Source organism: Quercus lobata, chromosome 7, assembly GCF_001633185.2.
Source record: "Quercus lobata isolate SW786 chromosome 7, ValleyOak3.0 Primary Assembly, whole genome shotgun sequence".
Classification (NCBI taxonomy): Eukaryota; Viridiplantae; Streptophyta; class Magnoliopsida; order Fagales; family Fagaceae; genus Quercus; species Quercus lobata.
In genome coordinates this window covers 28,907,809-28,925,643 of record NC_044910.1, presented here as the reverse complement: position 1 = coordinate 28,925,643, position 17,835 = coordinate 28,907,809, and the positions used below count along the sequence as shown (strand labels likewise).

At 32.8% G+C, this 17,835-nt stretch overlaps 1 protein-coding gene across 2 annotated transcripts; it reads right to left on the bottom strand.

Moving 5' to 3' along the window:
• Positions 1-916: 916 nt before the first annotated feature.
• LOC115952226 (CASP-like protein 5B2) lies at positions 917-4,980 on the bottom strand. 2 transcript variants are annotated; one of them, XM_031069315.1, is made up of 4 exons: positions 4,445-4,980; positions 3,387-3,395; positions 2,195-2,327; positions 917-1,306 (listed from the first exon to the last, which is right to left on the bottom strand). In XM_031069315.1, exons 1-4 carry the CDS (start codon positions 4,573-4,575, stop codon positions 1,112-1,114), a joined length of 468 nt encoding a protein of 155 aa, XP_030925175.1. In that variant the 5' UTR covers positions 4,576-4,980; the 3' UTR covers positions 917-1,111. The 2 variants fall into 2 exon arrangements, with proteins under 2 accessions (XP_030925175.1, XP_030925176.1); XM_031069316.1 differs by lacking the exon at positions 3,387-3,395 and having other exon boundaries at positions 4,445-4,976.
• Positions 4,981-17,835: the final 12,855 nt, after the last annotated feature.

The following is a 17,835-nucleotide window of genomic DNA, read 5'->3' as shown; positions in this document are numbered from 1 at the left end:
GGAAGTCTCCCATGCTATTTTTGAGTCCGACGCCTTATCCATTATTCTAGCAATTAACGATGGAATCCATGGTGGTGAGCTTAGACACATAATCAGAAACATCAGAGAAGTGGCTGCTTTGTTTTCCTGATGTTCTTTTAAACATCTGAAAAGGGAAGGTAACAGAGTCGCCCATGAGCTTGCAAAGGTAGCTGGGAATTCTGGTGTTTCACAGGTTTGGAAAATGTCTTTTCCAAGTTTTCTTGAGCATCTTCTTATTGAGGATCTCTGTTTGTAATGCTCATGCTTTGTCTCTCTTTTGTAATTCATTTTCAGATGAATAAAATTCTCTTATTTCCCATCAAAATAAATATAAAAATAAAAAATAAAAAAAAATAAAAAAAAAAACTTATAAAATTCTGGGGTTTAAATGGAAAAATAAAAATTATTTTGTTTAATTTTTTGTAAGGAACAAGCTTTGGATATTTTTATAAGAGTTTGTCTACAAAATAAAATAAAATAAAAACTCTTTAAAACCAACCCTGAAAAATAGATTAAGAGACTTGATGATAATTTAACGCTTATCTCACTAAATCAATAAAAGAGTGCTCTGTGATGGGTTGGAGTCGGAGTCTCAAAGCGAAAGTTTACGTTGTGAACTTTTGATTGGATGAAACTCGTAAGGGTTTTACTTGCAAACAGGTGTGCATGTTATGTTTGCAAATTTAAGCACCCATTAGATGACCGTACGAGGTTACTTTAAGAAGTAGACCTCTAATTCTTAAGTTTTAATAGTAGAGTTTTTGCAACAAAGAGTTTTGACTAAAAAGCTAGTTAAGGTTTTGAATGTTTGGCCATTAGGTTGCAAGAATAAAAACAAGTCGGGTGGAAAGAAAATTTATAACTTTTTACAAAATAAAATTTTTGAAAAAAAAAATGGAAATAAAATTTGAACCCAATACTGGATTAAGAACATGAGGATTAAAGCCCTCTACTCCATGTAACTAAAAAAGGTAGATCCTGAAAATCACCAATAGATTGGGTATGCTGGAGAAACAACATCATTTACAAGTGAAATAAAAGATCGTGTATCGTGGACGTGTTATCTGCAGGGCTGGAGAGAATGAGCCATCTAAATTGAGGCTAATAAAATCCAAAACATCACATGAGATGATATGGCACTAAGAGCCCAGCTGATGAAAGCAAAAGCTATAGAGGTCTGGTACTTGCTGCAGGCTTGATCATTGCAGTAATGCAAGTCTCTTGAATACAGAACTATAATCCCGGCTGATGAGCATGCAGCTGCAAGTGATAGAATAGCGGTCACCTGCAAATTTTGAATTATTACATGGTATGCCCACTGTTACATATATTGCAAGACAAAGTGGGAAAGTAGCCGTTTTGATTCCCAACTGAATTCAGCTCCTAAACCATGCAGAAATAATAGCCAACTCAGAACCAAAGTTGAGAGACCAGAGAGGCCTCTTTAAAATTTCAAAAGCAATGTGCGTGTGTGTTGGGGATGGGGGGAGATTGGGGGTGTGTTTCTATAAAAAAAATATACACATATACATGGTGCTCTAAAGCTTTTGGTCTCCCCCTACACATAAGGCTCAATAAATCTGATTCCAGGAAAGTTCAAGAAATAAAACTTGTAGAGACAGAGCTCATGCGCAGATTGAGGATGATAAACTCTATTCGAACTCAACAATATCTCATGTAACAACATATTATAAGATCACTGCATGTCAAGGCATGCGCCTCTCAATAAAAATTTTACCTACTAACAAGTTGATTGGAGAGACCATACCATCCCATGTGACCATCTCTGTAGACTTGGATGGCATTGGAAAGCAGCAAACAAAATTTCTTTTAAACATCGCTTATTTGACATATAATAGGCAGCCAAATATGACAATAATATGAAGACTGACCCACCAATTGTTCATTAATTTGTCGGTCTAAACTGAGAAGGCTAACACAGTGTCTTAGGAAATGTTTTTGTGGCCCATAAAAATGATTAACCAGTCCATTGGGCAGCATTGGCCACAATCATGACCAAAATGAATATAAAAATTAGCAACATATGATATGTGATGAATGCAAGTATCTAGCAAACACATGTATATGAAGCATCGGATTTATGTGACAATACTCATGCATATTTTATAGCAAGAAAAAATGTTTTCAAGAATTTAAGGGACAAGTTGAATACCCAATCGCCTACAACAAACAGGCTCACTAGGATTGGATTTTGAAGGTCTCTCTTTCTTGTCAAAGCATAAACATCAAGACATGCAAGTCCAAAGCTCCACAGCACTTGAAGCCCCATTGATGCAATCAAATAGCTGAGCGAAAGCACATATATCACCGTTAAAAGTGTGGAACAGAACGGTTGCTAAAGTATCTTAGTAAACTTTAAAACCCCCCACCACCCCGCAAAAAAAAAGGAGCATAATCTTTTACCCTATATATGGAGGGTGGGAGAGGACAGGGCAAGCTCACCAGAATATACTAAAATTAGTGTACTCCAGTCACCCTTCCCCTCTCCTTTAAGGAATGCAAATGAGAATTAAAATTTGAGCAAGAATTAAGTAGAAAATACCATATTCACAGGTTTAACGTGCCTGGATACACTGCATGACTGTATGTAATGCATGCAGGGATTGCATAGACATCACTTACTGCAGCAGTCGCACTAGATATAAACACTAACTTGTGAACCTAGACACTACATCTCTCTCAGAAAAAGGCGTAATAGATCTACTCTGATTAATTATAAATGAGTATTTTACATTCAAAATGTAGCCTCCTAATAAGAACCTTCCAACATAACCTAAGTATAGTGAGGACCATAAATTTTTTTTTTTTTTTTTTAAAGGAAAATTTCACAATTGTTACTCTGGCATTTACACATAGCCAAAACTTAAATGTGCAAGTATTAATAAGCTATTAAAGAACTTAAGTAGGGATGCCAACAAGGCAAGGCAGGGTTGGATTAAGAGGCAGGGAAAACTTGCATGGGGAGTGAGCAGGGCAAGTCAGGTTCAGGGCAGGTTGGAGGTATTTTCCATCCCTAACTAGTTGGCTGTGACATTAATAAGGTAGAGATGAAAGAAACGGGGGAGGCACAATCATGCAGTGCTAAAAGAGAGAAAACGCGTATTTTAGGGGATGGTAATAGAATATGTACAAAATAAATAAATAAAAAATAGGTTATGTATAAAAAAATATTCTTTTATACACGCGCACACACACAATTACACATTCGGGGAAGGAAAAACCCATATGGGAAAAAGCAGAGCGATGCGGAAAATTTTTGCCATCCCTAAACTTAGGGCACTTGATTCCATTTAGCATCCGGACAATTTTGCATTTGAAATATCTTTGTCGTAACAAGCTCATACCATAACAACCTGACAAGGATAGAAAGCAATCTTAGCTAGAACAAGGCTTTTTTTCTTCTTTTTTTTGGGGGGGGGATAGATAGATAGTGGAAGAGGGGAGATGAGATTTGAACCACAAACATGAGACACCAAAAAGGATGCCATAACTACTGGACTATCACTTGAACCCCACGGAGCCCATTTTGCTAGCATAAGTTTTTTTTTTTTTGATAAGTAACATAAGCATAAGTAAATAATAATTAAGTTTATTTGTCAGAAACAAGGAGCCCATTTTGCTAATTTCTATGAACCTTAATCTGTAAAACATACAGTGAACTATCATAAATAGGAAATACATGATTGAAGTTGGATTTCTACTCTAGGAAGCACGGATATATGGACATGGGTACGATACGGTGACATGAACAATTTCTGAAAAATTATAACATAAAACAGCTGGTATGACACGGGTACGGCACCCTAGGTTCAACTTCACTATATTTATCTCCCCCCCCCAAACCCCCCCCCCCCCCCCCCAAAAAAAAAAAAAAAAAAAAAAAAAAAAAAAGACCTTCACTATATTTATGACTCTTTGTGGCCTACAAAGGAAAGGGTACAATGACAATGAACTCAGATACCAAGTTTTTTTTTTTTTTTGAGAAACCAGATACCAAGTTAGCTGTGCAATGCTATCACATCACCAGAAGTTCCATACTTATTAGGAATCAACAACTCTACATCGACATCTTAATGAGCCATTCTCCTAGGATTAATTTCATTTGCCACATCATACGTGTCGCTAAAATCAGCAAACCCAGGATTACACGTTTACTACTTTCTTCCTGTTTTGAACATTGTCATCAATTTCACATATCAAAAGGAATTACTGAAACATATTCAAACTTACACTCTGAATGGAACTATTGAAATAAACACAGCTATTTTCTTATAAATAAATAAAATACCCATCTTTCTTTTTTCCCCATTTGATAAATAAAATTGATCATCCAACTGCAACACAATGGTAAGCTAAAAAAAACAAAAATAACCCAAAAAACAAAGAGAGAAAAAGGAAATACCAGTAAGCAGTGAAGCTGGAAAATCCAGGGGAAGTGACCATAACACCAATTGCCGCAGCTGCAAATCCAAATTGCCCCAACCTCAACGCTAACCCACTCACCGAACCTGGTCTCCCTATCAACTTCTTCATTTCTCTCTCTCTCTGGGCCTTCTTCTTTTTGAAGCAAATTGGCCTTAATTGGAAACCAACCCTATATTTCAACAAACCCTTGCATTAACTGAAAGCCCCGTATTTCAAATTCAGTGGCATACCCATAATTTGAAATTTCAGGGGCTTCAAAAATTTTAAAGGAATTGCATGTGATTGTGATTTTTTTTTGGGAAGATCTAGGTTTTTTTTTTTTTTTTTTCTTTTGGATTCGAAACGACAAATGAGTGAAACGTGAGAGGACACTCGAGAGAGAGAGAGAAAGGTTTAATGAAATCTTCCTTATAAAAACAAAAACCTATGATGTATTAAAAATGATTCTGTTTTTCTTTATGGGATTTAGAAATGAAACCCTATGTTATTATGCATAATCTGCTCAATATCTTTTTTTTTTTTTTTTTTTTTTTTTTTTTTTTTTTTTTTTTTGGCTTTAAATTTTATAATGTACTAAATGATTCTGTTTCTAGCGTATCTTAAAAAAAATGATTCTTTCAATGTTATTAAAATTTTTTGATTCTGATTTTTTAATGGCTAGAATGAGTGTAGCTCTAGAATTGGCTGGTAGGGCCGGCTAACTAATAGTCCTACGTGGATGACCTTTTTCTTTTTCACCTAATAAAAAAATAAATGTTATTAAATTTTTTCACTTTCGGCTGCAGTGCGATGGAGTTCTATTTAGGTGCTGAAAAGACTACCATATGTAAGGTGGACATTGGACCTTGCCCAATCAATCCAAAGAAGTTCGAAGTTTTTTTGAACCCAACATCAATCTAAGACTTGCAAAGTCCAAGTTTAGGGAAGGCAATTTTTCATCACCTTGACCCACCCCATTCCTGCCTTGTAAAGGGGGTATAGGGTGGGGGGTGGTGCTTGTGTCCAGTGGCTAGTTCCACTGAACACAAGCCGTTCCCTAGGGTGGAAATGGAGCAAGAATTTTTCCTACAATTGGGACGGGGTGAGGATGAGACCTCGACTTGCTCTATTAGTGTTAAAGACTTAGTATGTATTAGGATTTTTTGTTTTATTGTGATACTGTCTTATTAAACACTTCGAATATTATTATTTAGTCTTTACTAAAAATTACTTTGATTACAATAATAAATTTAATTGAAATTTCAAGTATATTTATTTTAATGAAAAAGGTTTTATATTTAGAAAAAATGTAATAGGTGTGGAGTGGGCTATGACAGATTAACATAAAATAAAGTTTTGCGTGGATGACGGGGCCACACGAAAATGGGGCAAGGCAGTTTGCCCGACCATGCAGGACGGAGGTAAAAACCTTATCCTTCAGACCTTCGCCCTATCCTGTCTTATTGCCATCCCTATCCAAGTTAGCTATGGATTTGCTTGTCCATCTAGCATTCCATATTTGTGTAGAAGGTATTTTGTGGTAGCAACACATTATAATATAGTACAATCTCATATACATATATATATATATATATATATATAATAAACATTTCTTAGTGGATGGCGTTACTTTAGTGTTTATGTAGAAGAGCTGCATCTTTTGGATAGAACATATCTACTCATCTAAAGGGTGTGTGAGTGTTTATAAACAGGACTTTTCATTTGGTTTTGGAATTTGGACGCATTATTTTTATCTTAAACAGAAGCTTTTGAGGTGGCTTCCATTGATGCTTGGTTTGAGGTTGTTGTGGGCTACTCAAGAAGACACAAGCTTTGTATTCATTTGTAAAGCCTACAATTTCTCTTGCTGTCTGATTCGGTGGGTTGCAATGCTTTTCAAGAGCCCACTTGTTGAACCACGCTTTTATATAAAAGAGCAAGACTTAGGTAAAATACTTAGGTACTGTTCCTTAGGTTCCTCTATTAAAATTCTACCATGTGGATTTTTTCTCATGAATGGAAGTGTATTTTTTAAGTTAATTAGCCATATGACAAAATCTTAAGATAGGAACCTAAGGAACAACACCTAAGGTATTATATATAAGTTTTGTCCTATATAAAAATGTTCTACCAACTCAGGGACCAACAGTTTGTGTATCCTGTATATTAGTGGTGGCAGCTCCAGGAATTTTCTTGAGGGGGGTCATTAAGAAACTTAAATTAAACAAATTTTAATAAAAAGATAACTTGAATATACTGTGTTATTGAAAAAAAAACATACATGAAATTTTACAATTTCTTTCTACGAGTTTTCATATTTTGAAATCGTCACATAATAGTTTATTATCAATTGTCATTATTTATTGTCAAAAAATAAAAATAAAAATAATGCACAAAATTAGTATCAAACACACACACTCTCTCTCACATATATATAATATAAATTTATAATAAAGAGAGACATTCAGAACTCACAAACACTCACATTTTACTCTTAGAGTCGAAGATATATAGAAAGTCAGATAGAGAATAGAGATGAGATGAGATTCATGAGAGAAAGGGAGAGTGATTTGTAATGTTAATTAGTTTTGGGATGAACTAATATATGTTGTTTGATTTGTGTTAAATTGATTTGTGATCAGGGTGTGCAAGATTTAAGCCAAGTTACGCAAAAATATTTTTAAGAGTTATTAAATTAATAATAAAAAATATTTTATATATATAATTTTTTTTTCAAGTCAGGGGGTTCAAAGACTTACAAGTGCAGCCGCCCCTGCTATATGTACGTTATCTTTCTCATAAAATATGGGTATCATAATTGTATAACATCTACGTATTATAAGAAAGATTATAATATGTTGGATGCATAAAATAATTATTGTTATCTATATTTATTATATCAATGATGGTTCATTCTACCATACCCAAAAAAGGAAGGTACGGTACCCACCTAAATCTGAACTATTAATTTAATATTATTTTGTCCTTGACCATTTATTAATTCAACCATGCTCTTATATAAAAATGTTCTACCAACTCAGGGACCAACATTTCTTTCTTATAAAATATGGGTATCATAATTGTATAATGTCCACGTATTATAAGAAAGATTATGATATGTTGGATGCATAAAATAATTATTGTTATCTATATTTATTATATTAATGATGGTTCATTCTATCGTACCCCAAAAAAGGGAGGTACGATACCCACCTAAATCCGAACTATTAATTTAATATTGTTTTGTTCTTGACCATTTATTAATTCAACCATGCTCTTATATAAAAATGTTCTACCAACTCAGGGACCAACATTTTGTGTATCCTGAATATACGTTACCTTTCTCGTAAAATATGAGTATCATAATTGTATAATATCCACATATTATAAGAAAGATTATGATATGTTGGACGCATAAAATAATTATTTTTATCTATATTTATTATATCAATGATGGTTCATTCTACCGTATCCCAAAAAAGGGAGGTATGGTACCCACCTAAATCTAAATTATTAATTTAGAGAAATGATATATCCACAATATTTTTACAACAAATCTTAAGTGACAAGTTATTATTGGTTGTTATTATTGGGGCAAAAAAGTAATCTTAGTGTTAGATTCAAATTTGAACTAATAGCAACTAACCACTTGCGATTTGTTGTGAAAATATTATAGACGTAGCACCTCTCATTAATTTAATATTGTTTTGATCTTCACCATTTATATAATTTTAAAATATATTGGTTAGCGGTTAAGTAGGTTATATATATAAACAAAAAAAATTTTAAAAAAAAAATCAGACACGCTTTTCTCTCTTTTGTTTACGGCTCCACAGTCTGTCTCATCTTCTTCCAGGTTTTGCACTCTAGCTTTTTCTCCTCCAATCCAGCCACAAGAACCAGACAGTTGCTAAACAAAACCATACCCACAAGAGAAGAAACAGAGTTACAAATTTCAATCCAACTCGGCGGCACACCCACAACCTCAAACAGGGGCGGAGGTACATATAGTCTTGGGGGGGCCATGGCCCCCCCAAAACTTTTGACATCCTCTTATAGTGCTATATAAAAATAAATTGGGCCCCTGCAAATTATAATGATTGGCCCCTCCAAAAAATTTCACAGAAGGCCCCCCCAAAACTTTTGACATCCTCTTATAGTGCTATATAAAAATAAATTGGGCCTCTACAAATTATAATGATTGGCCCCTCCAAAAAATTTCGCAGAACCTTCTTGCTGTCAATTGAAGAAAATTGGTCTAGCATAGTTGGATAGGCCACCTAATACTGTCTAGACTACTCTTAACTCAATTTAAATCATAATAAAAGAGAAAGTAACCAAGTGGCCCACCTACTTGCACAACATGCCAAGAACCTGGAGTTTCCAAACTATTGAATAGAAGATAGTCTCTGGTTTTAAAGTTCCAATTAGCTATGAATATTCATCATCTTCACCGTTGTTGGAGACGTTTTGCGACAAGGGCCGAAAATGTGAAAACGGCCCAAATCTCTCCTTGGGTTCTTTAGAAGTGTTTGTTTATGGAGAATCAAGTCCAAAATTCACAATGTATAAAAAACAAAGGCTAATGGTGCTTTGACAAGAGAGAATCAAAATGCTAACAACAAAAGTTCAGAAAAAGCATAAAAACAAAATAGGTCTGAAATTTCGACCCACAGTCACACAGAAGAGGAAATTGAGAGAGGTCATGAGGAAGAGAGGGAAGGTTCCCCTGTACCCATATTTCCACCCCCAAGCTTCGGAATTGTGAGAATGTTTCCCGGTTCAGTGGGTTTTGGCTCTCAAGTTTCAACTCTATGGGGAAAACGTGTTTCAAGAGGTCTGAAACTTCGACCCACAGTCACACAGAAGAATAAATTGAGGGAGGTCGTGAGAAAGAGAGGGAAGGATCCCCTATACCCATATTTCCACCCCTAAGGTTTAGAATTGTGAGATTATTGACTGACTGAATGAGTTTTTGCTCTGAAGTTTCAGGTCATAAGTAGAACGTGGTTCCCCTATTTTGAATCTGATTGGGGCATTTTGTATTGAACTTGGGGTGCTCTAAGTGACTGGTTTATGGTCAATAGAAGAGGCTTTGAACCCCAAGGTCTCAATCAAAGAGGTTATGGTCAGATTTGCTTTAATTGGATAAGAGAGTTGGCTTGCTTTTTACATGATTTTGGAAATAAAATGGCTGACTCCATTAGCTATTCTTTCCTTGTCATTGTAGGCTTTTGATAGCTGCATTTGGGCAACTGAGTGGGCTAGGCTGTTCAGCCTTTTTCTTAGGGTCAGTTATGTTTTGGTATGGAAAATTGAGATAGGCTGAAAATTAAGGGCACAGTCACCCAGAGCATGAAAGCTCTTTTGAGGTGAAAATTTTGGATACAAGATTTCCTTCATGAGCCTGAGGTGCTACCAGTGTCCCTTGCCCACTTGGTAGCACGCATGGGCTAGGCTCATGCAAAAGGTCCGAAAGGAAACGACCCATACCCTCCAAACCACACTTCTTCAATTTCCCCAATAAGTCACATGGGCTTGGGTCATGCTTTAAAAGAATAAAATAAAACATAATACATGAATCGGGCTTGTAAAAAAAATGTGTCGCGAAAATGGGTATCAACAACAGTTCATGCTATTTTTTTTTTTTTTTACTATTGTTTTGCTTAGTTTTCTCTTTACTCTGATTTTGGATAATGACTTTAAAAAAAATGTCATTGAGATCTGTTCATTGTTAGTTTTTATGTTATTTCCCTTTAAAATATAACAATGATTGCATTTAGTCATTTACAATTCCAATATTTAGTTAGTTTCTCAAGTGGACTCCACTCAAACAATATACACACTTTTACCAAAATCTTATAAATCCCTAGACTTTTACCAAATTCTTATAAATCCCTGATCTCTAGGTGTCTTTCTTTTTATTTTTTCTAAGAATAAAAAAAGAACGTTGTTCCTATTGTTTTCAATTTTTAAATGCAATGCGCGTTGCTCAAATTAGTGTGTTTTTCTTTTCATTCTTAGCCTTCAAATTCATATATTCTGGTCCCATCATCATCATTGTTTCAAAAAAATTGATCCTTTTCTCATATTTCCAATTTTTTTTCCTCATATGTTTTTCTCTCATTATCATAATCTCAATTTTATATATTTTTTGTTGATTTTTTGTTTTCCTTTTGAATCCAGGTGCCTTATAAGTTGTACCAACATTGGAATTTATTAAGAAACATTCTCAAGTCTTAACCCCCTCCCAATTTGAAAAAGGGAAAAATTGTTAAGAATTTCACCATGAAAATGATAATGAATGGAATTTATTTTATGAATGGTCATCATCAAGCACAATTCTAATAGGAGATGCTAAGGCTTTTAAAAAAAAAAATCTTTTATATGTTTATAGCAAATTGAACAATTTTTTTTTAATCTTATTTGAGTTTTAAAATATTATAAAATGTTAAATTTGACTATTCTTTATATATAATAATAGGTAAAGCTAAGAGAAAATCCAATTCGATTTCAAAATTGGAATTCAATTAAAGTCTAATTTTGCACCACGTGTCCTTGCTAAGTTAATTCAATGTAAAAATTAGATTTCAATTAGAGTTTAATTTTGTAACATGTGTCCCGTTTAATCTAAATTTTTAATTTTTGTGCCAAATGAGTTAATTTAGTATAAAAAACGATGAGTTCAATATAAGTAAACCAGAAAAAAAAAACATAATTTTTGAATGATTTTATATTTATGAGTCTTTTTTTTTATAGAACTAAAAACAATTCAAGTTTATAAGTCATCTATATATATATATATATATATATTTGTCCCATCTAATCAAAAAACTTTAATTCTTGTGCTAGGTGAGTTAATTTAGTGTAGAAAATGAGGATTCCAATATAAATAAATCATAAAAAAACATAATCATATATCTAACACTATATATAAAATAACAGGAAGAAAGAGTTTGAATGATTTTACATTTATGAGCCTTTTTTTGTATAGCTAAAAACAATTCAAATTTATAAAGAGAAAATTAAATTAGATTCTACAATTGAAGTCCAATTTTGTGCCATGTGTCCTAAATTATTTATTTTTAAAAAGAGTTTTATTTCTTGATTTTAGAATCAAATGTGGGACTATATCATAAATATTCATTCAAGTGAGTTATTGTGTACAAAAACCAAAAAGTCTAGAATTAATGAACATAAAAATATTTAAAAAATGGATAATTTACATTTTCTACCTAATAACATTCTTACAAGACTTTTCAAAGAGTTAAAAAAATATATATAAGAATGACTATCAATAATATTTAAATTATATATGTAAGAATTATATTATGCATCTTAATGTGTATTTGTTAAATATATTCGTGCATATGCATGGGGTTAAAAGCTAGTTTATAGATAATATAATTATTATATTAATTATGAGTTATGACTAGTATATAAATATATAATTCAGCCCCCCAAGTGGAAAATCCTATCTATGCCCCTGACCTGCAATCGGTGGCGCTTCTACTCTTCCAATCAAACTCGGTGGCGCCGCACCCACAATCTTTAGGTTCTCTCTCTACATAGGATTAACGCTGATATGGGTTTATAATATTTCTCTAAACTTTGTGGGTTTATGCTATTATTGTTTTGTTTGAGTTTCAGTTCTTATATATGTGACAATTAAATCTTTACAATTTTGAGTTTGGGGATGTTCAGACTTGAAACTTGAGTGAGACATGGGAACCCTTATTCATAAGTTGGGATGAGATTAGATTTGGTTGGGAGTGTGGGGAGGACACGATACTCTAGAAAGCACTGACACGGCTACAGGGTCGCCATACCAGAGTCCGATGTAGATTGACGTCGGGTGCGGTGGGCGAATCCGCTGCCCGCACGTTGGAATTTTTTTTTTTTTTTTTTTTTTTTTTTTTTTTTTTTTTTTTTTTTTTTTTTTTTTTTCGTTTCTGATTCACGCCGACTGACGCTGATTCGACTCTAACGCATGCCGATTCACGTCGAACCTAGCTGGTTTGCACTGATTCGGGCCAAATCGAATCGTATCGGCCGAATATCGATGTGTTTCAGCCGGAAAAAGGAAATCGGCCGATAAGAAAAGGGAAAAAAAAAAAAAAAAAAAACACCTTAAATCGAAAATATCGGTGGATATTGATACAAGATAGTCGCTATCACCATCACAATTTCACTGCCTTAACCCCTTTCTTCTTCTTCTTCTTCTTCTTCATTGCTTTTTCGTCTTCTTCTTCCTTTTTTTTTTTTTTTTGCTAGAGGCCTAACCTTTTGTTTTGTTTCTTTTTTTGATAAGTTTTGTTAAATGCCACTGTTAACAACTTAAAAGGCTTTATTTTGTTTTTTGTGCCTCTCTGACCAAACACGTGAGCCACTGAGCCACATCTCTCTTTTTTTTTTTTTTTAATGGGAAGCTACACCTATTTTAATACCTACCACATATATCCTTTATTTTGTTTTTGGGCTAACCAAATACGTGACCCACTAAGCCACATCTTTTTTTTATTATTTATTTATTTACTCATGGGAAGCCTCATCTATTTCAATAGATCTGTCAATAATTCAAGGGTCAAAAACTTTTGTGTACTTATTACTATCTATTTTATTATTATTATTATTATTATTATTATATGAGTTTTCTATTATTATTATTATTATTATAATATAAAAAGGCATGCTTAGTAATATATAAAATATATAAATAAAAATATTTTTAATAATTTTTTAATCACTGCACCCTACTGCACTCACACCCTATTTTTTCAAAAATTGCTGAGTCTCGCACCCGCACCCGAATCTGGAAATACACTCGTGCTTCATAGATGATACTATGAAAACCTATGGACTTAGGAGATTATTATTTTTTTCAACCACCTTGGCAGTAAGAACACCAATTTCACCATCAATTATAGATTTCTAGTTTTAGTTAATTAGTCTCTTTTGATAAAGAACACCAATTTCATCAATTTCTGATAATGTCACTCCTCATATCTCTGCAAATATAAATATTTAGCCAAAAAAAAAAAAGTTTCTTCTGTGCCCCAAAGCATTCAATAAACAGAATTTAAAAATAAAGTTAGAGGAAGTTTCTTTGGATGGCTTAGGCATGGAAATGAAGAATTATAATTGCCACAATTATAAGAGTCATTTGGTAGTGCTTCTTTGGCACTTAAAGCACTGCAAAGGGTCAGAAGGAGAGTGAACTGATAATTTAGAAAAACGATGTCTCAAGTCACTATAGAATGGACAAATTTATTCATGCAACCATTCCATGTACTTAAAATGTGCGACTGTGGAGTTGATTTAATGAATAGGATTTCACCATAGCATCACTAGCTTGTAATCCTATCATTTCAGCAATTTTTACATTCCATCCATTGATGAGACCGGCTGAATCAACCCCAAAAATTGGAATTGTTGCTGTTTCAATCAATCTGACCATTTCACATGCCACTGAACTGAGTTCGTCTATCCCCTGCCTCTCAGTATCATTCTGCTGAATGAACTTCAATGCCTTAGAATCGCTGTCCTCCGTGTCCTGAAATGAGTCTCTCATAATAAGCTGCAAAGAATGAATTGCATTAATTTCTGAAACCTCCCAAGGCAAGCGTCTACTTTTTATTACTTCAAGAAAAGCATTAAACGATGATCTTGGGATCATTTTTTTGCTGTTGTCTTTTTACTCTGGAGAGGATGAAGCATGAACTATGGTCAATCCATCTGCAGTTATCCTTTTAAACTTTTTTTTTTTAATATCTTAGTATAAGTAAGCCAATGAAAATATGACAACATTATCTATAGCTATCATAACATTATAATCAGGAAGAGTTAAGTTTGTTTCTGTTGATCAATGAGAAGTTCACGATTTACACTTTTTTTTTTTCTCTCTAATTAGCAAAGAGATGAGTGGATGAAGCTTGTCTCTGTATTTTTTTTCTTTCTTTTTTAACTCTATAACATGATTTATTGTTTTTGTATGTTTTTATCTATGCTCTCTGCATGTAGGAGTAGGAGTTTTCTTTTTAGATCTAAGTCCTCTTAGAATTACTTGATAAATTCAAGATGAAGTCCCTTGGTATATATGCTTTTTGCAGACAATAGTGTTTTTGGATGAAACTTCCCCAAGTTGCAAATCAGGAGGGAGGATTTAGAATGTAAATGTTTTAGGTTAAGCAAGTCTAAAATAGAGTACTTGGAGTTTAAGTTTAGTAAAAGGAGATTTAAAGATGGAGTGGTAAAACTTGTAGGGCAAGAAATACTTTAGAGTGAAAAAACATTTTTAGGATCTTTCAACCATGAAATGTATTTACTTTTTAATGTATGTTATTGCTTACCTTATTTTTATTTCATGCTATATTGCGATAGGAGTATGGGGAGAGTGAACATTGAAGAGCAAGATGCTCTCCAACTTAGCCCCCCGAAAAGAACACTTGGATCATTTTTAATTTATTAGTAAGATTCACGCGATTCATTATATATTCACTTATTTTATTTTTCTTATTGTTATATTCAAACCAGTCGTCTACCCCAAATACTATTCCTGGCAATCAAGTTTTGCTTTAGCCATCCCTAAATACCCTTCCTCTTGCCTATATAGTTAGTTGTTCATGTAGTGGCTATATTAATTTTTCTTTTTTCTTTAATGTGCAGAGTTCAAGTTCCCAGCCATCAAATTTGGTTCATTCCTTGTCATATCAGCATCCACTATATTACCATTGGCAAGCACCCTTCCTCAATTCACAAATGGAGGTATGGTAGAAAGGATTTAGTCCCATTATGATTATTTTAAATTATATCCTAAAGTCACTTGCTTTGTTTCTCTTTTGACATAGTGTTTGCAAAGTTCTCAAGAGAATACTAAATTACTAATGTTGGTTATTCATTGGTACCTTACAGGTCCAAAACAATTTTTCATGCCGAAACAATCATCAAGCTTTTGTATGAGCAACAAATCCAACCAATTGTTTTTTTTTTTTAGGTTTGCATTATTAGTTTACTCTATCCGTATTCACATTATTTGGAAAATTTTTAATCTTTTTTCCTTTGCTTTATCAATTTACAAAAGCTAAATTTGGTAATGGAGAGCTTCCTTCAAGCCAAATCTCAGTGCCTTATAAGTTTCTATGGCTTCTGAGCAACTATTTGAGCTAATTGGCTACAACTATCATCTTTATTTGTAAAATTACCAAGTAGTTGAGAAGAAAATTGTTGCAGAAATATTGAATGTAGTTGTTAACTATTGATAACATTGCATTTTGGCAGACTTTGAAATCTAAAATTAGTTTGAAATGTAGTTATAGCTTGCTACTGGTTTGGTGTGTTTTTTCTTCTGCTTGGTTGCTTCATTTTCTTATTTCTTGATAAGGATATCATTAGCTATTTTCATTAGAATGCATAATTTATTTGCTTCTCAATGCATAATTCAAGAACACACTTTGAGGCCTAAATTTGTTTTAGGTTTCAATTTCAAGTTCTTCAAGAAAACACACTGAGGCCTAAATTGTTTTAGGTTTCTATTTTTTTTTTCTTCTTTAGAGTTCATAGTTACAGCATTGTATAGTCTAAATATATAGCTTCTTTGGAATCATTTAGAGAAGCAAATGTTTTCTAACAAATAACGTTTGCTTTGGGTCACCTTTTTTTTTCATTGAGAAAATTTAACTTCATAAAGGCACCAAAAAAGCTGAGATGTGTTTGATTAAAATACCCATGAGATGTCAAAAATCACCAAGTTGTCTTGAAAACCTCTAACATGACCAAAATATCTTTACAATCACTAAAACAAATATCCAAGATATCACTCTAACATGGCTAAATTGAGTGGTTTTCATGCTATTATGGTAATTTTCAAAATATTTAGTATTTTAATCATTCTAGGTATTTTTAGTGATACTTTGTTCATCTTCAATGTTTTTTACATTAATTTTGAAAGTTTAAAAATGTATTTTAATAATTTTATAGGTTAATGGAGGTATTTTGGTAATATTTGGGGCATTGGGGGTATTTTAGTAATTTTATATATTTTTAGGACTATTTTTTGAAATCCTTAATTTCCAAGGTATTTTTGTTAATTTTCAAGTCTATAACTATTTGGGAAAATTCATTGTTAACATTTTAATTATTACCAAGATTGTTATGAATCGACAAAAGTATAGTTATATGTGATGTTGGTACTGCCTAATGTGACTAAAAAATAATAAAACTATTTTTTTTTTTTGAGAAGAAAATAATATAACTATTGAATATAAAAAAAAGTATGATCATATGTGATTTGGTATTTCCCAATGTGACATTAAATCTATCAAATGTGAGAAAAGAATAACAGTACCACTAAATATAACAAAAGTACTATCAGATGTGATATTGGTACTGTCTAATGTGACAATGAAACTGTCAAATATGAAAAAAAAAACTAGGGTACCACCGAATGTGACAATAGTACGGTCAGATGTGATATTGATATTGCCTAATGTGACAATGGAACTGTCAAATGTGAGAAAACAATTTCGAATGTGATAAAAATAATACTCCTATGGAATGTGACAAAAGTACAGTCCAATGCGATGTTAGTAACTATCAAATGTGAGGAAAAAAAAATTATGGAAAATTAGAGTACCACCGAATGTGACAAAAATATGGTCATATGTGAAACTATTTTGGTAAGTTTCTAGGTTTCGGGGGCATTGCGGTCATTTTCTTTTTGTTCTAAGTGTAATTAAGTAATTTTTTAGGTTACAGGTCATTTCAGTCATTTTTTAGGTTTCATTGCCATTAAGTTATTTTTTAGGTTCTAAGGGTCTTTTGGTAATTTTAAAGGGTTTCAAAGGTATTTTGGTCATTTTCAAGTGTTATGGGGTATTTTTGATATTGTTTTAGTTTTTTTGGTTATTTAGATCATTTTTTATGTTTTAGGGTAATTTCAGTCATTTTTTTAATGTTTTAGGGTCATTCAGTTATTTTTTAGGTTCTAAGGGTATTTTGATCATTTTTTAAGTTCTAAGGGTATTTCGGTAATTGTCAAGGGTTTCGGGGGTATTTTGATTATTTTCAAGTTTTATGAGGTATTTTGGTCATTTTATAGGTTTCAAGGGTATTTCAAATTTTTTTTAAGGTTTCAAGGTCATTTCAATAATTTTTAAGGTTCTATGAGTATTGCGGTCATTTTTTAGGTTTAAGGTGCATTACGGTCGATTTTTAGGTTTTAAGGGCATTATTGTCACTTTTTAAGTTACAAGGTCATTTTAGTCATTTTTTAGGTTTCATGGTCATTTAGGTCATTTTTTTTAGTACCTAAGGGTATTTCGATTATTTTTTAGGTTTAGAAGGTATTTTAGTTATTTTTTAGATTTTAGGGTCATCTTGGTCATTTTTTAG

Excerpts from the sequence above, each read along its gene's own strand:
- LOC115952226 (XM_031069315.1), bottom strand. The coding sequence starts at position 4,575 with ATGAAGAAGTTGATAGGGAGACCAGGTTCGGTGAGTGGGTTAGCGTTG. Across the intron at positions 1,307-2,194 it reads TGTTTGTTGTAGGCGATTGG|GTGACCGCTATTCTATCACT; the intron begins GTATTCAACTTG and ends CAAAATTTGCAG.